Consider the following 16373-nt stretch of genomic DNA (forward strand, 5'->3'; position numbering starts at 1 on the left):
TGAGTCAGCACTAAACATGTCCCTGAAAATTGAAGTTTTTGTAATAATAAATAAATGAATATCTTTTAACGGGTGAGCAGTGTGCTTATTTAAAATAAAAAATGTTACTATTTAATAATAAATAAATAAATAAATATCTTTTAACAGGTGAGCAGTGTGTTTATTTAAAATAATACATGTTGCTATTTAATAACAACAATAACAATATTTTTTAACAGGTGAGCAGTGTGTTTATTTACAAGAATAAATGTTACTATTTAATAATAATGATAATATAATATATTTTAACAGGTGGGCAGTGTGTTTTTAAAATAAATATTACTATTTAACATAAATGTGAGGAAAAGATGGAGAGAGTAATCAAAGTTGTCAATTAAACAATGTCACTTTGATTCATGCAAATTAATTCTTGTGATTCACTGATACCATAACATATGGTCCTGTGTGGTTTTGACATCTCCAAAATGGACGTTGAGTTTCACCTTTGCAGGTTGTAGATCATGTGACCAATAGAAAGATCCATCCATCTATTTTCTTCCGCTTTATCCGGAGTCGGGTCGCGGGGGCAGCAGCTCAAGCAAAGCCGCCCAGACCTCCCGATCCACACACTCCTCTCCCACCTCCTCCGGGGGAACCCCAAGGCGTTCCCAAGCCAGCCGAGAGATGTAGTCCCCTCCAGCGTGTCCTGGGTCTTCCCCGGGGCCTCCTTCCAATGGGATGTGCCCGGAACACCTCTCCAGCGAGGCGTCCGGGGGCATCCGGAAAAGATGCCCGAGCCACCTCAACTGACTCCTTTCGACGTGGAGGAGCAGCAGCTTGACTCCGAGCTCCTCCCGAGTGACCGAGCTCCTCACCCTATCTCTAAGGGAGCGCCCAGCCACCCTGCGGAGGAAACTCATCTCGGCCGTTTGTACTCGCGATCTCGTTCTTTCGGTCATGAGCCAAATCTCATGACCATAGGTGAGGATCGGAATGTAGATCGATCGGTAAATCAAGAGCTTTGCCCCCCTACTCAGCTCTCTCTTCACCACGACGGTCCGATACAGCGACCGCATCACTGCAGATGCTGCACCGATCCGTCTATCGATCTCACGCTCCATCCGTCCCTCACTGGTGAACAAGACCCCGACATACTTAAACTCCTCCACTTGAGGTAAGGACACTCCACTGACCTGAAGAGGGCAAAGCACCTTTTTCCGGTCGAGAACCATGGCCTCGGATTTGGAGGTGCTGATTTTCATCCCAGACGCGTCACACTTGGCTGCAAACCGCCCCTGTGCGCGCTGAAGGTCCTGATTTGAGGAAGCCAACAGAACCACATCGTCCGCAAACAGCAGCGTCGAGATTCTGTGGTTCCCAAACTGGACCCCCTCTACACCCTGGCTGCGCCTAGAAATTCTGTCCATAAAAATAATGAACAGAACCGGTGACAAAGGGCAGCCCTGGTGGAGGCCAACATGCACTGGAAACAGGTTTGTCTTACTACTGGCAATGCGAACTAAGCTCCTGCTGTGGTCGTACAGGGACCGGATAGCCTTTAGCAAAGGACCCCGGACCCCGTACTCCCGGAGCACTCCCCACAGGGTGCCCCGAGGTACATGGTCGAACGCCTTCTCCAGATCCACAAAACACGTGGACTGATTGGGCGAACTCCCATGAACCCTCGAGCACCCGATGGAGTGTGTAGAGCTGGTCCAGTGTGCCGCGACCAGGACGAAAACCACACTGCTGCTCCTGAATCCGAGGTTCGACCATCGGTCGAATTCTCCTCTCCAGTACTCTGGAATACACCTTACCGGGGAGGCTGAGGAGTGTGATCCCCCTATAGTTGGAACACACCCTCCGGTCCCCCTTCTTAAACAGAGGGACCACCACCCCGGTCTGCCAATCCAGAGGCACTGTCCCCGATCGCCACGCGATGTTGCAGAGGCGTGTCAGCCAAGACAGTCCCACAACATCCAGAGACTTAAGGTACTCAGGACGGATTTCATCCACCCCAGGAGCCCTGCCACCGAGGAGCTTTCTAACCACCTCGTTGACTTCGGCCTCTGAGTCCCCAGTCTCTGCTTCTTCTTCGGAAGACGTGACGATGGGATTGAGGAGATCCTCGAAGTACTCCTTCCACCGCCCGAGAACATCCCCAGTCAGGGTCAACAGCTCCCCACCCGCACCGTAAACAGTGCTGGCAGAGAGCTGCTTCTGCCTCCTGAGGCGTCGGACGGTTTGCCAGAATCTCTTCAAGGCTGACCGATAGTCCTCCTCCATGGCCTCCCCGAACTCCTCCCAAACCCGAGTTTTTGCCTCTGCGACCACACGGGCTGTGGCACGCTTGGCCTGCCGGTACTTGTCAGCTGCCTCTGGGGTCCCACCTACCAACAAAGATAAGTAGGACTCCTTCTTCAGCTTGACGTCATCCCTTACTTCTGGTGTCCACCACCGAGTTCGGGGATTGCCGCCGCAACAGGCACCAGAGACCTTGTGACCACAGCTACGAGTGACCGCATCGACAATGGAGGTGGAGAACATGGTCCACTCGGACTACATGTCTCCATCCTCCCCCGGGATCTGGGAGAAGCTCTCCCGGAGGTGTGAGTTGAAAACCTCGCTGACAAAGGGTTCCGCCAGTCGTTCCCAGCAGACCCTCACAATATGTTTGGGCCTGCCAGGTCTGACCGGCTTCCTCCCCTCCCAGCGGATCCAACTCACCACCAGGTGGTGATCGGTCGACAGCTCTGCCCCTCTCTTCACTCGAGTGTACGAGACACGTGGCCGAAGGTCAGATGATACAACTACAAAGTCGATCATCGACCTCCGGCTCAGGGTGTCCTGGTGCCACGTGCACTTATGGACACCCTTGTGGTCGAACATGGTGTTCGTGATGGACAAACTGTGACTAGCACAGAAGTCCAACAACTGAACACCACTCGGGTTCAGATTGGGGAGGCTGTGCTTCCCGATCACCCCCCTCCAGGTCTCACTGTCGCCGCCCACGTGAGCGTTGAAATCCCCCAGGAGAACAATGGAGTCCCCAGTCCGAGCGCTATCTAGTACCCCTCCCCTATAATAAAAATAATATTGATAATGATAATAAATATCTTAACAGGTGAGCAGTCTGTTCATTTACAAGAATAAATGTTACTATTTAATAATAAATAAATATCTTTTAACAGGTAAGCAGGGTGTTTATTTAAAATAATACATGTTGCTAGTTAATAACAACAATAATAATAATATCTCTTAACAGGTGAGCAGTGTGTTTATTTACAAGAATAAATGTTACTATTTAATAATAATGATAATAATGTTTTTTAAAAGGTGGTTAGTGTGTTTTTAAAATAATATTACTATTTAATAATAATAAATATCTTTTAACATGTGAGCAGTGCGATTTTTAAATAATAAATGTTACTATTTAATAATAATAATAATAATAATAATAATCTTTTAACAGGTGAGCAGTCTGTTTATTTACAAGAATAAATGTTACCATTTAATAATAGGAAATAATAATAAATAAAACGTTTTAACAGGTGGGCGGTGTATTTTTTAAACAATAAATACTACTATTTAATAATAATAATAACGTTATTATTATTATTAAATAAATTAATAGAAACTGCTCAGATATGAAGTGTGAGGAATGAACATCATGACTCGTGTTCTGGAAATGGCCATACATATCCTCGTATATGACACGTCACGTAATACGTCTAATAACTGCGCAGGCAAATTGTTGACGGCCTGGAGTAGCGCCCAACTTGCTCAGTGCGTTTGTCTCGGCCTGTGTTTTTTTTAGTTACTTACGGTAAGGTGGACCCTCAGAAGCGTCCACTCAGGGATCAGGTGATCCACCACCAACGACACGGAGGCTCACTGGAGAAAATGCAAAATGATTTATAGCAAATGTCGGGGGATAATTCATTTGTATTTTCAGCTCCAATTTGGACATAAATCGCTAGAGGTCCAATGTAACGATGACGCGTTAGGACTGGTAGCTTAGCGGTGTTTTTATTTTATTATTATTTTTTTAATTTATGAAATATCACATTGACGGATTGGTTTCATCATGGGGCTGTGCTACAGTTTGCGTCCCCGGCTCTTCGGGGATCTGAGCGGGTCTATCTCAAACGCTACCTCGGACTCGGACCAGCCTCCGGACGCCGTCGTGCCAACCCGCTACGGGGGAGCTCGCCAAGAGGACACTGGGGACAGCGGCGGCCCGGTCCACCCCGGGGACCTGTCCAGGCTCCCGGCTGGGGAGAACCGCCGTGGAGACACCAGCACAGACGGCGTGCTTATACAAAACGGAGGCGGCGGCGGAGGAGGAGGCAGAGAAGCAGGTAGCGGTAAGGGCACAGGGAAGGACCGCGGCCGACGCTTACAGCTGCTACAAAAGACAAGCGCCCATAAGCAGAAAAACTGGGACAAACTGCTGGTTGAGGAAAAGGAGGCCGAAAAGGAGGCGAAGAAAGTCAGTAAGAACATTGACAGGGCGCTGAAGGAGCTGAAACGGGAGTATAAACAGACGCATCGACTGCTGCTGCTCGGTAGGTTTACTACCTTTTTCTACTACGGTTTTATTATGAGAAACCAAAACGTCTTCTGTTTTGCTGCGACGAGGCCTGTGCTCCTGTCACATCTGGTACTTCCTCTGCCGCTGCCAATGACAAAACAACCGAGAGCGGCGTCACACGCACATACCACATTTTAAAGTACGACTTAAAATAAAGCGCACTCAGTGGTCACTGAAATGTGTAGTATATAGTACTACTACAGTAGCGTATATTACCGTAGTTTGAGTCACATTTTGTATACTTTTTTTTAAAAGGTGTATAGTGTTCACAGACTGTATATATGTCTATTGTATATATAAACCAGCAGTGGTGGCACTACAGGTTTTAGACTTGGTGGGCTTTTACTGCTGATATTTGTGACCGACAGAGGCCACCACATTTATGAAATATAACGTAATGCTAAAATACTCTCGGCTGTATGAATATTGTCTTCTTTATAATTTACAGTTGTTTAATTCGCCCTATTGACATATCCCATAATCCCTTGCGTGCCAGAGAGTCGCTGCATTCAAACAACATAGAGAATCCACATGATGACAATTGTAAATGAATATTATACTACAAAAATGTAATTTTTTATGCTTTTCATCACATTAATAAGAAACTGCATGCATGATACCCTGAAAACTTGCTAAAACAATTATAACAAATAATCCGTGTCTGCTACGTTTAATCTGCGTGGAATTTAATAAACGCAAACTGAATTTCAGACATATTATATATATTAGTCTGGAACAAAGAGGACAAACAGTGTTATAAAGAACAATAATAAAGCTGTTAAAGAGCAAACTTCACTTTCCCCCAGAACGACATGATCAGGAAGCGAGCGTAGCTCACAGCAGCTCCCATTGAAAATAATGGAGAGACACCCTGTGATTCTCGCATGTTTACATAAAACATACGCAATAACAACGTCTATAAACCCAGAGAATATATTCATGAGAGTTTTAGGCACAATATAAAAATAGTTTTATGTTGCAATGTTAATGGTGTTGTCCATGTGGAGCGGTTAAAGCACCTCGCTCAGAGTGTCTCAGTGCAGTTCTCAATGTTACTGAGATCTCACAGCGCGGCGAACTCTCCAAAGTTTTGCGGGATTTGAAACGTCAATAGGGCAAATTGTTATCTCAGTGCAAACTATCTATCTGTCTATTTGTCCATTTATATAAAATTATTCATTTATTATTATTTACATTATTATTAAGATCTTGTTGTCTTATGTACAATTTGTACATGTTCAATCAAACCCCTTTATTTTGTCACATGATAATTTCACAAGGACCACAATGGAAATAAGTGTTTATGCGTTATTGTGTTATCAGTGTATAGTTGATACATTCACCTCTGTATGTTTATATTGATGTTGCAGAATAAACTCAATCAATCAATCATAAACAATATTTAATTTATGTTTTAACGGCATCTGCAGGAGGGCATACAGGTGCGCATACATGAGCTTTTCAAAAGGGGGGAAGTTAACTTTGACCGTGTGTGATGTGCGTACACGCTAATGTCCATGAGATGTCTTGTAAATCATTCCAGAGGTGTTATCAGGTTACAAAAACAGCATTTTAAGTTTTAGAAATGTTTATTTCTTGCTAGCTTTTATGTAATATATGAGAGACCAGCCAGTGATGTCATAGTGCCACTCTACTCTGATTGGTTCTCACCCCTAGGGTTGCGTATCGAGAACCGGTTATTTTCGGGTATCGTTAAGAATTGATTCGATCCACTGACATCAGTAGCCTTTTTGCTTAACGATTCCCTTATCGGTCATTCAGAGCGGCCATTGTTTTTGAGGGTGTTTGTCTGGAAAATGATCATTTCTCTACGTTGATTACAGCGGCTCTGTAATCAACTGCGTCTGCAGCTGGACTCCAGTTTGAAGCGTGAACCCATGAAGCAGTGCTTTGATCCGCTGGCTTGTTGGTTCTTTGATTCACTGCTGTTTAGAAGCGGCAACTCCGCTTCTTAACCTCTCTCAAAGCCATTAAAATATGTCAATCGTGAGTCTCTTTTGTCTGGATTAAAGTCACTAACTGGGACTCTTGTCTTGTTGTGAGAAAGAGACGAGAATTGTCCTCCATTCCGTTCGCACAGCTCCAAACGCTGTGTGGCTCTCTGTCGAGATAGAGTCCAGTCAGAATTAATAACTTCAAAATGAATTGCTGCTTTAAATAAAATGAGACCTCTTTCCAAACGCTGTAATACAGACAATAAACTACAATCGACTAAAGTGTTTTTTTCCTCCCAAAATGAGGCATCTTGCATTCTTTATGAATTACATCCTGACATGCAGCACAGTTGGCTGCAAGAGCTCAGCTCAGATGTATGGAAAGACATTCATGCCAATAATATCTGAAAGGAAATGCTTTTGACAAAAACTACAGATTTTGTTTATTTCTATTTATGTCCAGAGATCAAGGATCCACCATGTAGAGTGTATTATGTCTAGAGTTTAAGGATCCAGTGACCAATACACAGTCAGTACACAGATAATTCACAAGAGGTATCGATAAGGGAACCGATAAGGAATTGTATCGATAAGCGAAATCGATAGTTGTATCGATATTGATAAAATCTTATCAATACCCATCCCTACTCACCCCCCCCCCCCCCAAAAAAAGGATTTCCATGATTCATAGCATAAGAATAGGAAACAGAATGTGACTTTTTAACCTCTTAAAATCAGTCAAGGTTAGCCATCTTTAAACTTCTCCAAGTACTGTGTCCCAAGAATGTTCCATGTGAATTTGAATACCTTGGCAGTACTAGGACTGCTGAGCACAGACAGGTGGACAGACAGGTGGACAGACAGGTGGGTGGACGAACGGACGCAAGGCCTTTGCTATACCCGATGGCCATATTTTGATGACCTTGGGTAAAAAATGAAAGGCATCACTAGAGGGCTGATGCTTACCCTGCAACCTATATATACACACACACACACACACACACACACACACACACACACACACACACACACACACACACACACACACACACACACACACACACACCACTGTAAATATACATAGGCCTCTAATGTTTTTTTTTTTACTCTGTATGACTTCATCATGTATAACATCAATATTAAGTAATTCATATAAAATCAATCACAAATATTTTGCAGATATGACTTTAGATCATCCATCTAGATGGTTTAACCATGTTTTCCTTGACTTTTGACTTTTGACCAAACTACTTCAAAACTTAATCACCTCTAAATATATGTCCAAGTAATATGCATATGTTGCAGACATGAATGAGCGAAGCTCGTCAGCATCTCACCATGTCATTTAGGTCCTTCAGACTTTATTTTGAGTAAATCCTTCAAGGGAGCATTAGCATGGCAAAAAAAACCTTTCAGCTTTCAGCAGACCCCCCCGCCTTTTTAAGCATTTTCCTTATTTTGCCTTTCAGCTTCTGGAGGGGCTCTGCCCTCATAGTCCCCACCTTTTTAAGCATTTTTCTTTATTTGCCTCTCACATGCCTGGAAAAGCTCCTCGCCATCTAACCATGTCCATTAGGTCCTTCAGACTTTTTCAGTAAATGGTTCTTGGGAGCATGGGCATGACTAATGCTGCGTTCACACCGGGCGCGATGTGAGCGACAGCAGCGACAGCAGCGACAGGTTGCCATGTAATCCCTATGTAACGACGCGTTTTGGCGCCAAGTCACGCAGCGTGACGCGATGGATGCGAATGAAGCGATGCGAGTGAAGCGATTTTGAGCGATTGGCGCGTTTGTGGCGCGATATTGCGTCGCATCACGTCGCGTTGTCCTCCTCCCCAAGTTGAAAAATCTGAACTTTTTCGTCTCATCGCGTCGCGATGACCAATCAGGGACTGAATATGTAGTGACGTGGAGATGTCTGGAGTTTGACTGAAGATGTGAACATGTCCTGTATCTGGTAGCAGCCTGTGAGCAGGACTTATGTCTCTTTTGTCCTTTATTTCACAATTGTGACAGAGTTTTTGGAGCGAGCAGCAGCCCTGCAGCAGTGGAAGCGGCGTTTCTTTTTCTTTCTCTTCTACATGCTCGCGCGAGCGAATCGTCCATGGAGATTATTTTACTTATTAACTACACAGATGTATAATAAAACAAATGGTGACTGGTTTCTAAACACAATTATGACAGTTTTTTGGGAAAGAGCGAGGAGCAGCCCTGCAGCAAGCAGCGGAGTTTCTTCTTTTTTTCTATTTACGTGCGCGTGCGAGCGAATCGTCCGTGGAGATTATTTTACTTATTAACTACACAGATGTATAATAAAACAAGTGGTGACTGGTTTCTAAACACAATTATGACAGAGTTTTTGGGGGAAGAGCGAGCAGCAGCCCCACAGCAGGCAGCAGAGTTTCTTTTTTTTTTTTTTTTATTGTTTACATGTGCGCGCGTGAACGGGACAGGAGGTCCTCAAACTGGGTCCTGCAGAGGTGGAAAGACCGCTGAAAGCAGCCGTCATCCAGACGCAGCTACTGCAGCAAATAATGATACTCCCTGAATTGGGAACGTCTCATGACGTTTGTCAGCTTTCCACAACAACTCACTCCGTGTGATCAAGGTCCGTCATGTTAACTTGACTGACATCCGGAGCCGGCAAGCGGAGTGGAAGCTCCTCCTAGACGCAGCGGGGCGAATTTTCGCAGCAAAAGCAACGCGACACACCGGGCGATGGTGGTGCATCCGTCGCCATGCAACCCCCGCGGATTTGTAGCGTCTGATCACGCCCGGTGTGAACGCGGCATAAAATCTTGCAGCTCAGACCCCCCTGCCTTTTTAATAATTTTCCTTATTTTGCCCTTCAGCTTCTGGGGGGGGCTCTGCTCCCCATACTTCCCACCTTTTTAAGCATTTTTCTTTTTTGCTTTTCAGCTGACCCCCTAATTACAGCCCTCTTAACCCCCTGTCACTTTAAGCATTTTTTTATGTAGATGCAAATTAATACTCAAAGTTTTCAGCTAGTTGACAGCAGGGCTGTACGGCCAAATTACCGTATCTCAATATTGTCATGTAAATGTCACTTATATACATGTTATCCATATTCTTGAGCCGCTTAGGTGGGTAGGGAGAGTTCCCATGGGATAAAAAAGCTTTTCAACCTACCATCTCTGGTTCTCAAGACCAGGCACCTAAGTGGCTCTACTCTCTCTCTCTCTTTTTTTTTTTTTTTTTTTTTTTTAAGATATTTTGGCATACTTTAGTAAACACTAGTAGAGTTCCACCTTAGATTTGGAATGCATAATAGAAGATATACCTTACTTAATTTTCGTATCAGTATGATATACAATATGATTATGATTTGACACAAAGTGCAGCAATAGTGAAAATTAAACATTCTTAAACAAAACAGTAATAATACCACACTCATTTTGCACTCATCATAAGGTTAGGATACTGTGCCCTCCAAAAGTATTGGAACACTTGGAATTTCACACATTTTAATTTGTTTATGCCATTTTAAATACAAGAAATACAAAAAAACAATAAAAATTCCTACAATTATCTTCCTCAAACTCAGACTGAAAGCAAATCTCTAAAACTTGATAAAACCTGTAAATAATAATCAGTTTTATTGCCAGTTTTCTTTAGACAAGCCAGGGGATGGAAACATGAACATTTCCAAGTCACTGAATATGTCTTGGACTTTATTTACATAAATTATGAAGAAATACAAAAGTGTCTTTCACCAAAACATCAAATCTAGACTTTCTTTTTTTTTGTAATTTTTTTATTTTTAAGTTTTCAAATATACGAAAACAGAAGAGGAAAAAAAAAACAGAACAATAAAAAACAATGGGGAAGAGTGCTGTTACATTTGGTCAGAAAATGAATAATCAGTATTCATTGATAAAAATATTGTTCAAGTAAAGTCCGATCTTGTATATTTCACATATTCTGTCCACTTTGTCCATGTTTCGTAAAAAGAGTCTCTTTGGTTCCGAATGATGGAGGATAGTTTTTCCATCTCGTAGATATCGTGGACTATTTCTATCCATTCTTCCACAGAGGGAGGGTCTGCCTTCAACCATTTTCTTGTGATGGCTTTTTTACTTGCTATTAATAGGATTGCCAATAATTTTGTTTCATCCCTTCTCCAATTCTGAACATTTACATCTCCCAAATATAAGCATTCAAATGTAAACAACACTTTAGAGCCAAAAACATAATTTACATGATTGCAAATCTGTGACCAGTATGATTTGAGAATACTGCAATCCCAAAAAATGTGATAGTGGTTGGCCCCAGAGGAGCCACAGAGCCTCCAACATGAATCCCCACTCCCTCTGTCTTTTTTGAACAGGTGTGGTAAAGAACCTCGTAATACTCTTCCATCCAAACTCTCGCCATGTATGAGATCCTGTGGTCTTCCACTGAAGATGACAAATCTTTTCCCAACTTTCAATTGAAATATTCAGATTGCCCTCAATTTCCCATTTTTTCTTAATGTACTCTGTGTTACCTTCTTTACTTAACTGAATTGCTTTATACAAATTAGATATTATATTGTTCATAGAAATTGATTTTGTTAGGGTTAAAAAGGTGTGTATAAATCCTAATTTACTGTTTTCCCATAAGACTTTGATGTTTTGATCGAAATGTCGGATTTGTAAATATCTATAGAAGTCATCTTGACGAAGACCATTTTTTTCCTTCAGTTTTTCAAAGCTCATGAACACCCCCTTGTGGATGAAAGAGTAGTACGAAGTTAGACCCTTTGAGATCCAAGTTTTAAACCTGTTATCTTGAGTATTTGGCAAAAAGTCTGAATCATATGCTATCCATCTTAATATCCCAGAGATTTTCTCCAGTTTACAAATTTTTAGTACCCCATCCCAACATTTCAGCATAGATTCGTACATAAAATCCTTCATGGTGTTAAATTTGTTTCTTAATTTTTTTATCTGACAATATTGCCATAATTGGTATTTTTTCTGTTTCTACCCTTTCAACTTCCTTCCAACTGGCTGAGTAGGTTGGGGAACCTAAACATATCAGAGGTCTAAGTTGGGCCGCATAGTAATATTCTTGAAAGCAAGGTAGCCCGAGTCCACCTTTCTCCTTCATCAACTGTAGTGTTTTATATTTAACTCTAGCTTTTTTCTTTTGCCAAATATATTTACCCAACATTCTATCCCATTCATCAAAATATTTCTGTGATATCCAAACTGGTAAACAATGAAATAAATACAGTAATCGTGGAAGGATGTTCATTCTGATTGATTCCACACGAGAGTGCCAGCCCAAGAAGGGGACTGTGCTCCACCTCTGTAAATCTGTTTTAATTTTTGAGATTAATGGACCATAATTTGCATCAAAAAGTTTATCAAAATCTTCTATTAAAACAACTCCCAAATATTTGATGTTATTTGAGTCCCATTTCCATTTCTATGTGTTTTTTATACTTATTGGTGGCTTATAGTTTAGTTTTAACACTTGAGTTTTATTTATGTTGATTTTATATCCAGAGAGAGAACCATATTTATCCAACACCTGCATTAGTTTGGGTAGAGATTGCGAGGGCTCAGTCAAAAATATCAATATGTCGTCCGCAAAAAGGGCTAGTTTTTGTTCACCAGAGTCAACAAATCTAGGCTTTCATCTCAAATGTACTTTCTGTCAAATTGTAGCTGAACTTTCAGGTCTTTTTTTTTTTTTTTTTTTTTAAAGAAAATCCTCCTCTACACCACTTCATTAGGAAGCTGGATTTTCTATGTTTATTTAATTTATCAAGTTGTAGAGATTTGATTTCAGTTTGAGTTAAGGAAGATAATTTTAGAAAAAAATTTATTTGAAATGGAATAAACAAATTAAAATGTGTGAAATACCAAGTGTTCCAATACTTCTGAGGGCAACTGAGAAACACTGAGGAGCAGCATCTTACATCTCATATATAGTGCAGCAGATAAGAGAATATTTAGAGTGGAATTCTGCAAATGGTGATACAAGCATCAAATTCAGCACAAATAATCCATAGACATGAACGCTTTAAAAAAAAACTGATTGGCCACTTGAATTTTCAATAGGCAACCAGGTAGAGGTCAATTGAAGAATTACACAGGGGTCAAAATTAAAAGATGCTCTAATCATATAGAAAACTACACCACATTATTTGCCTGATCGTAAAGATTCCAAAAAAAGGTATAGTTTGGAAATCTGCGACTGAATGTTATGGAGTTATGAGGTAAAAGCAGCAAGAATGGTGACAAAGGTCAGTTTCAGTTTGTACAGGGGTCAAAAGTTAAAGTTACTCCATTAATTTTGCTCCAGCTGTATTTGTGCTGAATTTGATGCTTGTATCACCTTTTGAAGGATTGTTTCAGTTATGTGCTGCACTAATAAGCCAAAAGAACATGAACCAGCTGCTGTCTGTTAGCTTAAACATGTGCATATAAGACCCCCCCGAATTGAAGGAGAAATGCTGCTTTTAACAACCTGGACCTCATTTCTGGCATAAAATGCGGTCGTTTACTCACCAATATAAGTTTGGTGTGATTAGAACTCCATAGTTCAAACGACGTGTTCAGTTCACATCTGAAGCAAACATTTTTCTTCTTCTACGTAGGTGGATTAGAAGTTTTTGTGGTACACAGCACAAACTACTGGACAGGAGGAACCTAGCAGTCAATGTGACTCACTGATTTGAAAATGCAGGTCTTTCAACTAGACGTGTGGTGCCGTGACATGTCAATCATCTGTGTCCAATCAGATTTCAGGGGAGTCCAGTGAAACCCTGGCCTCCGCTCTAGCTCCACCCATGCCAGGAAGTGTTCAACATCAGACATTTCCTGTTTCACTGTGACTGAGAATTCTGCACTTCCTGTTTGAGTGTGAGCTTGCCACTGAGTTCAGGCGAGATTCCATGGGATCTCGTCTGTCAATCCAGGAAGTGTTTGACATTTGAACATTTCCTGTTTTACTATGGACTTGAATTTTGGCACTTCCTGTTTAGGATGCCCAGTACCATGAGTGATCTTTGCGACGCTTCGCTCATAATATTCCCACCTAGTTTGAAGGAAATCTGTCCAGCACCAACATGCACCAAACTATGGGTGAACCAGACCTGTGATCCGTTCATTTTGCTAATCTTAATTATTCCGGAATGCGACATTGACTACATTAGAATTTTACTACTGTGTACGACTCTTGGAACTGTGCAAAAGCCATGGTCTGGAAGTGGAAGTATTATTCAAAATTCCAAACAATTTATGTATTTTAGGAAAAATTATACCTCTACCCAAAACATTATTCTAATTCTAACCCTAAAACATAAGATATAATAATTTTCTAAGCTAAAACAGTTTTAGTGCCTTGCTTTAACACCAGAAGTTAAAAAAAAGTCCCTGGTCCACAATGTATGTGGATCACCTGTGCTATTTTGGTGAGCCTGCCCTGATTGATTTGATTGCAGAATAACCCTAACTCTAACCTTAAAGCTGGTTTACTCATAGGCCTCATCAGGAAGGCCTGGTTCAACCACAGGCCTGGTCACCCAGTTCCCACACATGCACTAATGCCATTGTCCCTGCTATAACATAAACATTTACTTGTTTGTTTGTGTCACGTATTTCCCCAGTGATCACATTAAGCGCTGATGGGAAAAGAACTTCAAGGAGTGACAGCCAGAGAGTGCACTAATAAAAGACCGCAGCGGGTCTTTATTTTTATGCAAAATAACTGAAATGCACTATGCATGAACTGAATATGTGTGTTCTTTGTTTTTGCAAGCATCTTCTTAATTTACAAGACATATTTTGATGCAACTACCTGTTGCTGAATTTCTGTACTTTTTTAAAAATTTGTACTCTTGGCCACCGTACATCTGCCCTTCAACACACCAGATCCATCTGCGTTCCATCTGTGACGACATGTCAGTGTAGCTAATAGTCACCACCATTATACAGTAGTCAATGCTCATCAGCATTGTAGTCACACATTTCAGAAGCGTTTCTTCACTCTGCCTCGCTACAAATATGCATCAAGTCTATTTTTGATGGAAGTCGATTCTGGTGCACTTCTGACTGGCTAATTGGGTAGCGCTTCCCACATGAGTATAGTCTCTCTTCTGTAGTCTTGCAAGTACCAGGAAAATTGCTAGTGTTTTCCTCCTGCTAACAGGCACTGTATGTGTAAATATAGACACAAAATAATTAGGAGGACCAATGTATTTTTAACAACTAAAACGTAGCCACCGTCTGTGATTCATGTCCTTCAATCTGGACTTTACTGTTGGCTTTGTTTGTGGACTACATCACAATAAAGTAAGAAACGACAACTGTAAACATGATTAAAATAGACAAGGAAGAAAAGCATTTAACTATGTACTTACCCATTGTAGAAGTGCAAAAATTAAGATGAAACTAGCAACACAGCAGTGCCCTACACATCTGATATGGAATCATTGGGGTTTGAAGATGCAGATAAGAAAGGTATCTGTTGCATGACATGACATCTCCCGGTGTGTTTGAGGGGTTAGCTTGGCATAACCTGACTAATTCTCAAGAATTAATCAGGAATCAGTTTATTTCCAAATTCCAAGTGGTGTTTCCAGTGGTCATGGGCCACAGTGCATTTGGACACAACTGGAAACGAGTTAAATGTTATAAAAAGTCACACTGATGTCAGTGTTTTTGGTTAATAACAGACCGTAAAGAGTCGCTCTGTCCTCTTCGTGTTGCAATATATCCCTTTTGTACATCATAAATTTAGCCTTTTTATGACTTTGAATATTACATACTTTGTTCTGCATTTTAATTTCATTAATTGTGCAGATTCAGACAGACTGATTTTACAATTTCAGTCACCTCCTGTGTGTGTGTGTGTGTGTGTGTGTGTGTGTGTGTGTGTGTGTGTGTGTGTGTGTGTGTGTGTGTGTGTGTGTGTGTGTGTGTGTGTGTGTGTGTGTGTGTGTGTGTGTGTGTTTAAATTGCTTTCTTCTGATTTGGCAAGCCGTTACTGAATGTTCCAAAAAGTGTCACTTCATTTGCTTCCAATTTGTTGATTAATCATCTATTTCTGTATCCAAAAAGATCTTCCTTTGTCTTCCTCTTCTTCAGTTCTGCCAGCCTTAGAAGGAAGATTTGTGACTATAAATGATTCTTTAGTGTGTGTGTGTGTTTTTTTTTTTTTTTAATGTGAGACTTCATGTGCACCAGCATGGTGGGAGTTCATGTTGGATTAATCAAGGCAGAATGCAGGTACAAGTATGTTATGTTTGATAATTTTCAAACATAACATACTTGCAGTGCAAAGAAGTATCTCTCTCTTTTTTGGAGTGCATGCAAACATTCTAAATTTTGTTCATTCAAGTGGATTTGGAAATTTTTCTATACAGTTTTGAGCAGTGAGGATCCAGGCCTTAGGTGAAGGCTTGGGCTGATGTTTAGTTACACCAAGTGAAGTGACATGGGACCCTGCATTTTTCTTTAGAAAAATATTCTGAAAATTGTAAGCAGTAAGCCACAAGAAATTTCTGATTTCTAAGAACTGCTACATTTTACAAAGCACCAGAAGAGCTTTTTTGCAGAAGTGAAATTAAAACACACACACACAAACAAGGTCCTTCTTGCTACACACCTTCTCTGTTCCTGCATGTTGACACAACATTGGTGCAAAACCCAGTCAGTCTTGTGCATGCCATTTACACAGCAACATGAAGAACACACATGAAATAAGTAAGGATTAAACAACGAGAAGCCGTGCATTATACGGTTTGAATGCACGATGCATTAAATCGTATGTCCAAAAGCTCCCGGCATATGTGAGAGACTCTACAGATATTATAAATAAACTATCTGA

At 41.3% G+C, this 16373-nt stretch overlaps 1 protein-coding gene across 1 annotated transcript in view; it reads left to right on the plus strand.

Moving 5' to 3' along the window:
• The first annotated feature begins 3827 nt into the window (after nucleotides 1-3827).
• gnal2 (guanine nucleotide binding protein (G protein), alpha activating activity polypeptide, olfactory type 2) overlaps nucleotides 3828-16373 on the plus strand; it is a 146387-nt gene continuing 133841 nt past the window's right edge. The window contains exon 1 of the mRNA XM_034183445.1: nucleotides 3828-4547. Coding sequence (XP_034039336.1) covers nucleotides 4067-4547 — 481 coding nt within the window. The 5' untranslated portion in view covers nucleotides 3828-4066. The remainder of the gene's footprint in view (nucleotides 4548-16373) is intronic.

The sequence above is a fragment of the Thalassophryne amazonica genome, chromosome 12 (assembly GCF_902500255.1).
Source record: "Thalassophryne amazonica chromosome 12, fThaAma1.1, whole genome shotgun sequence".
Taxonomy (NCBI): domain Eukaryota; kingdom Metazoa; phylum Chordata; class Actinopteri; order Batrachoidiformes; family Batrachoididae; genus Thalassophryne; species Thalassophryne amazonica.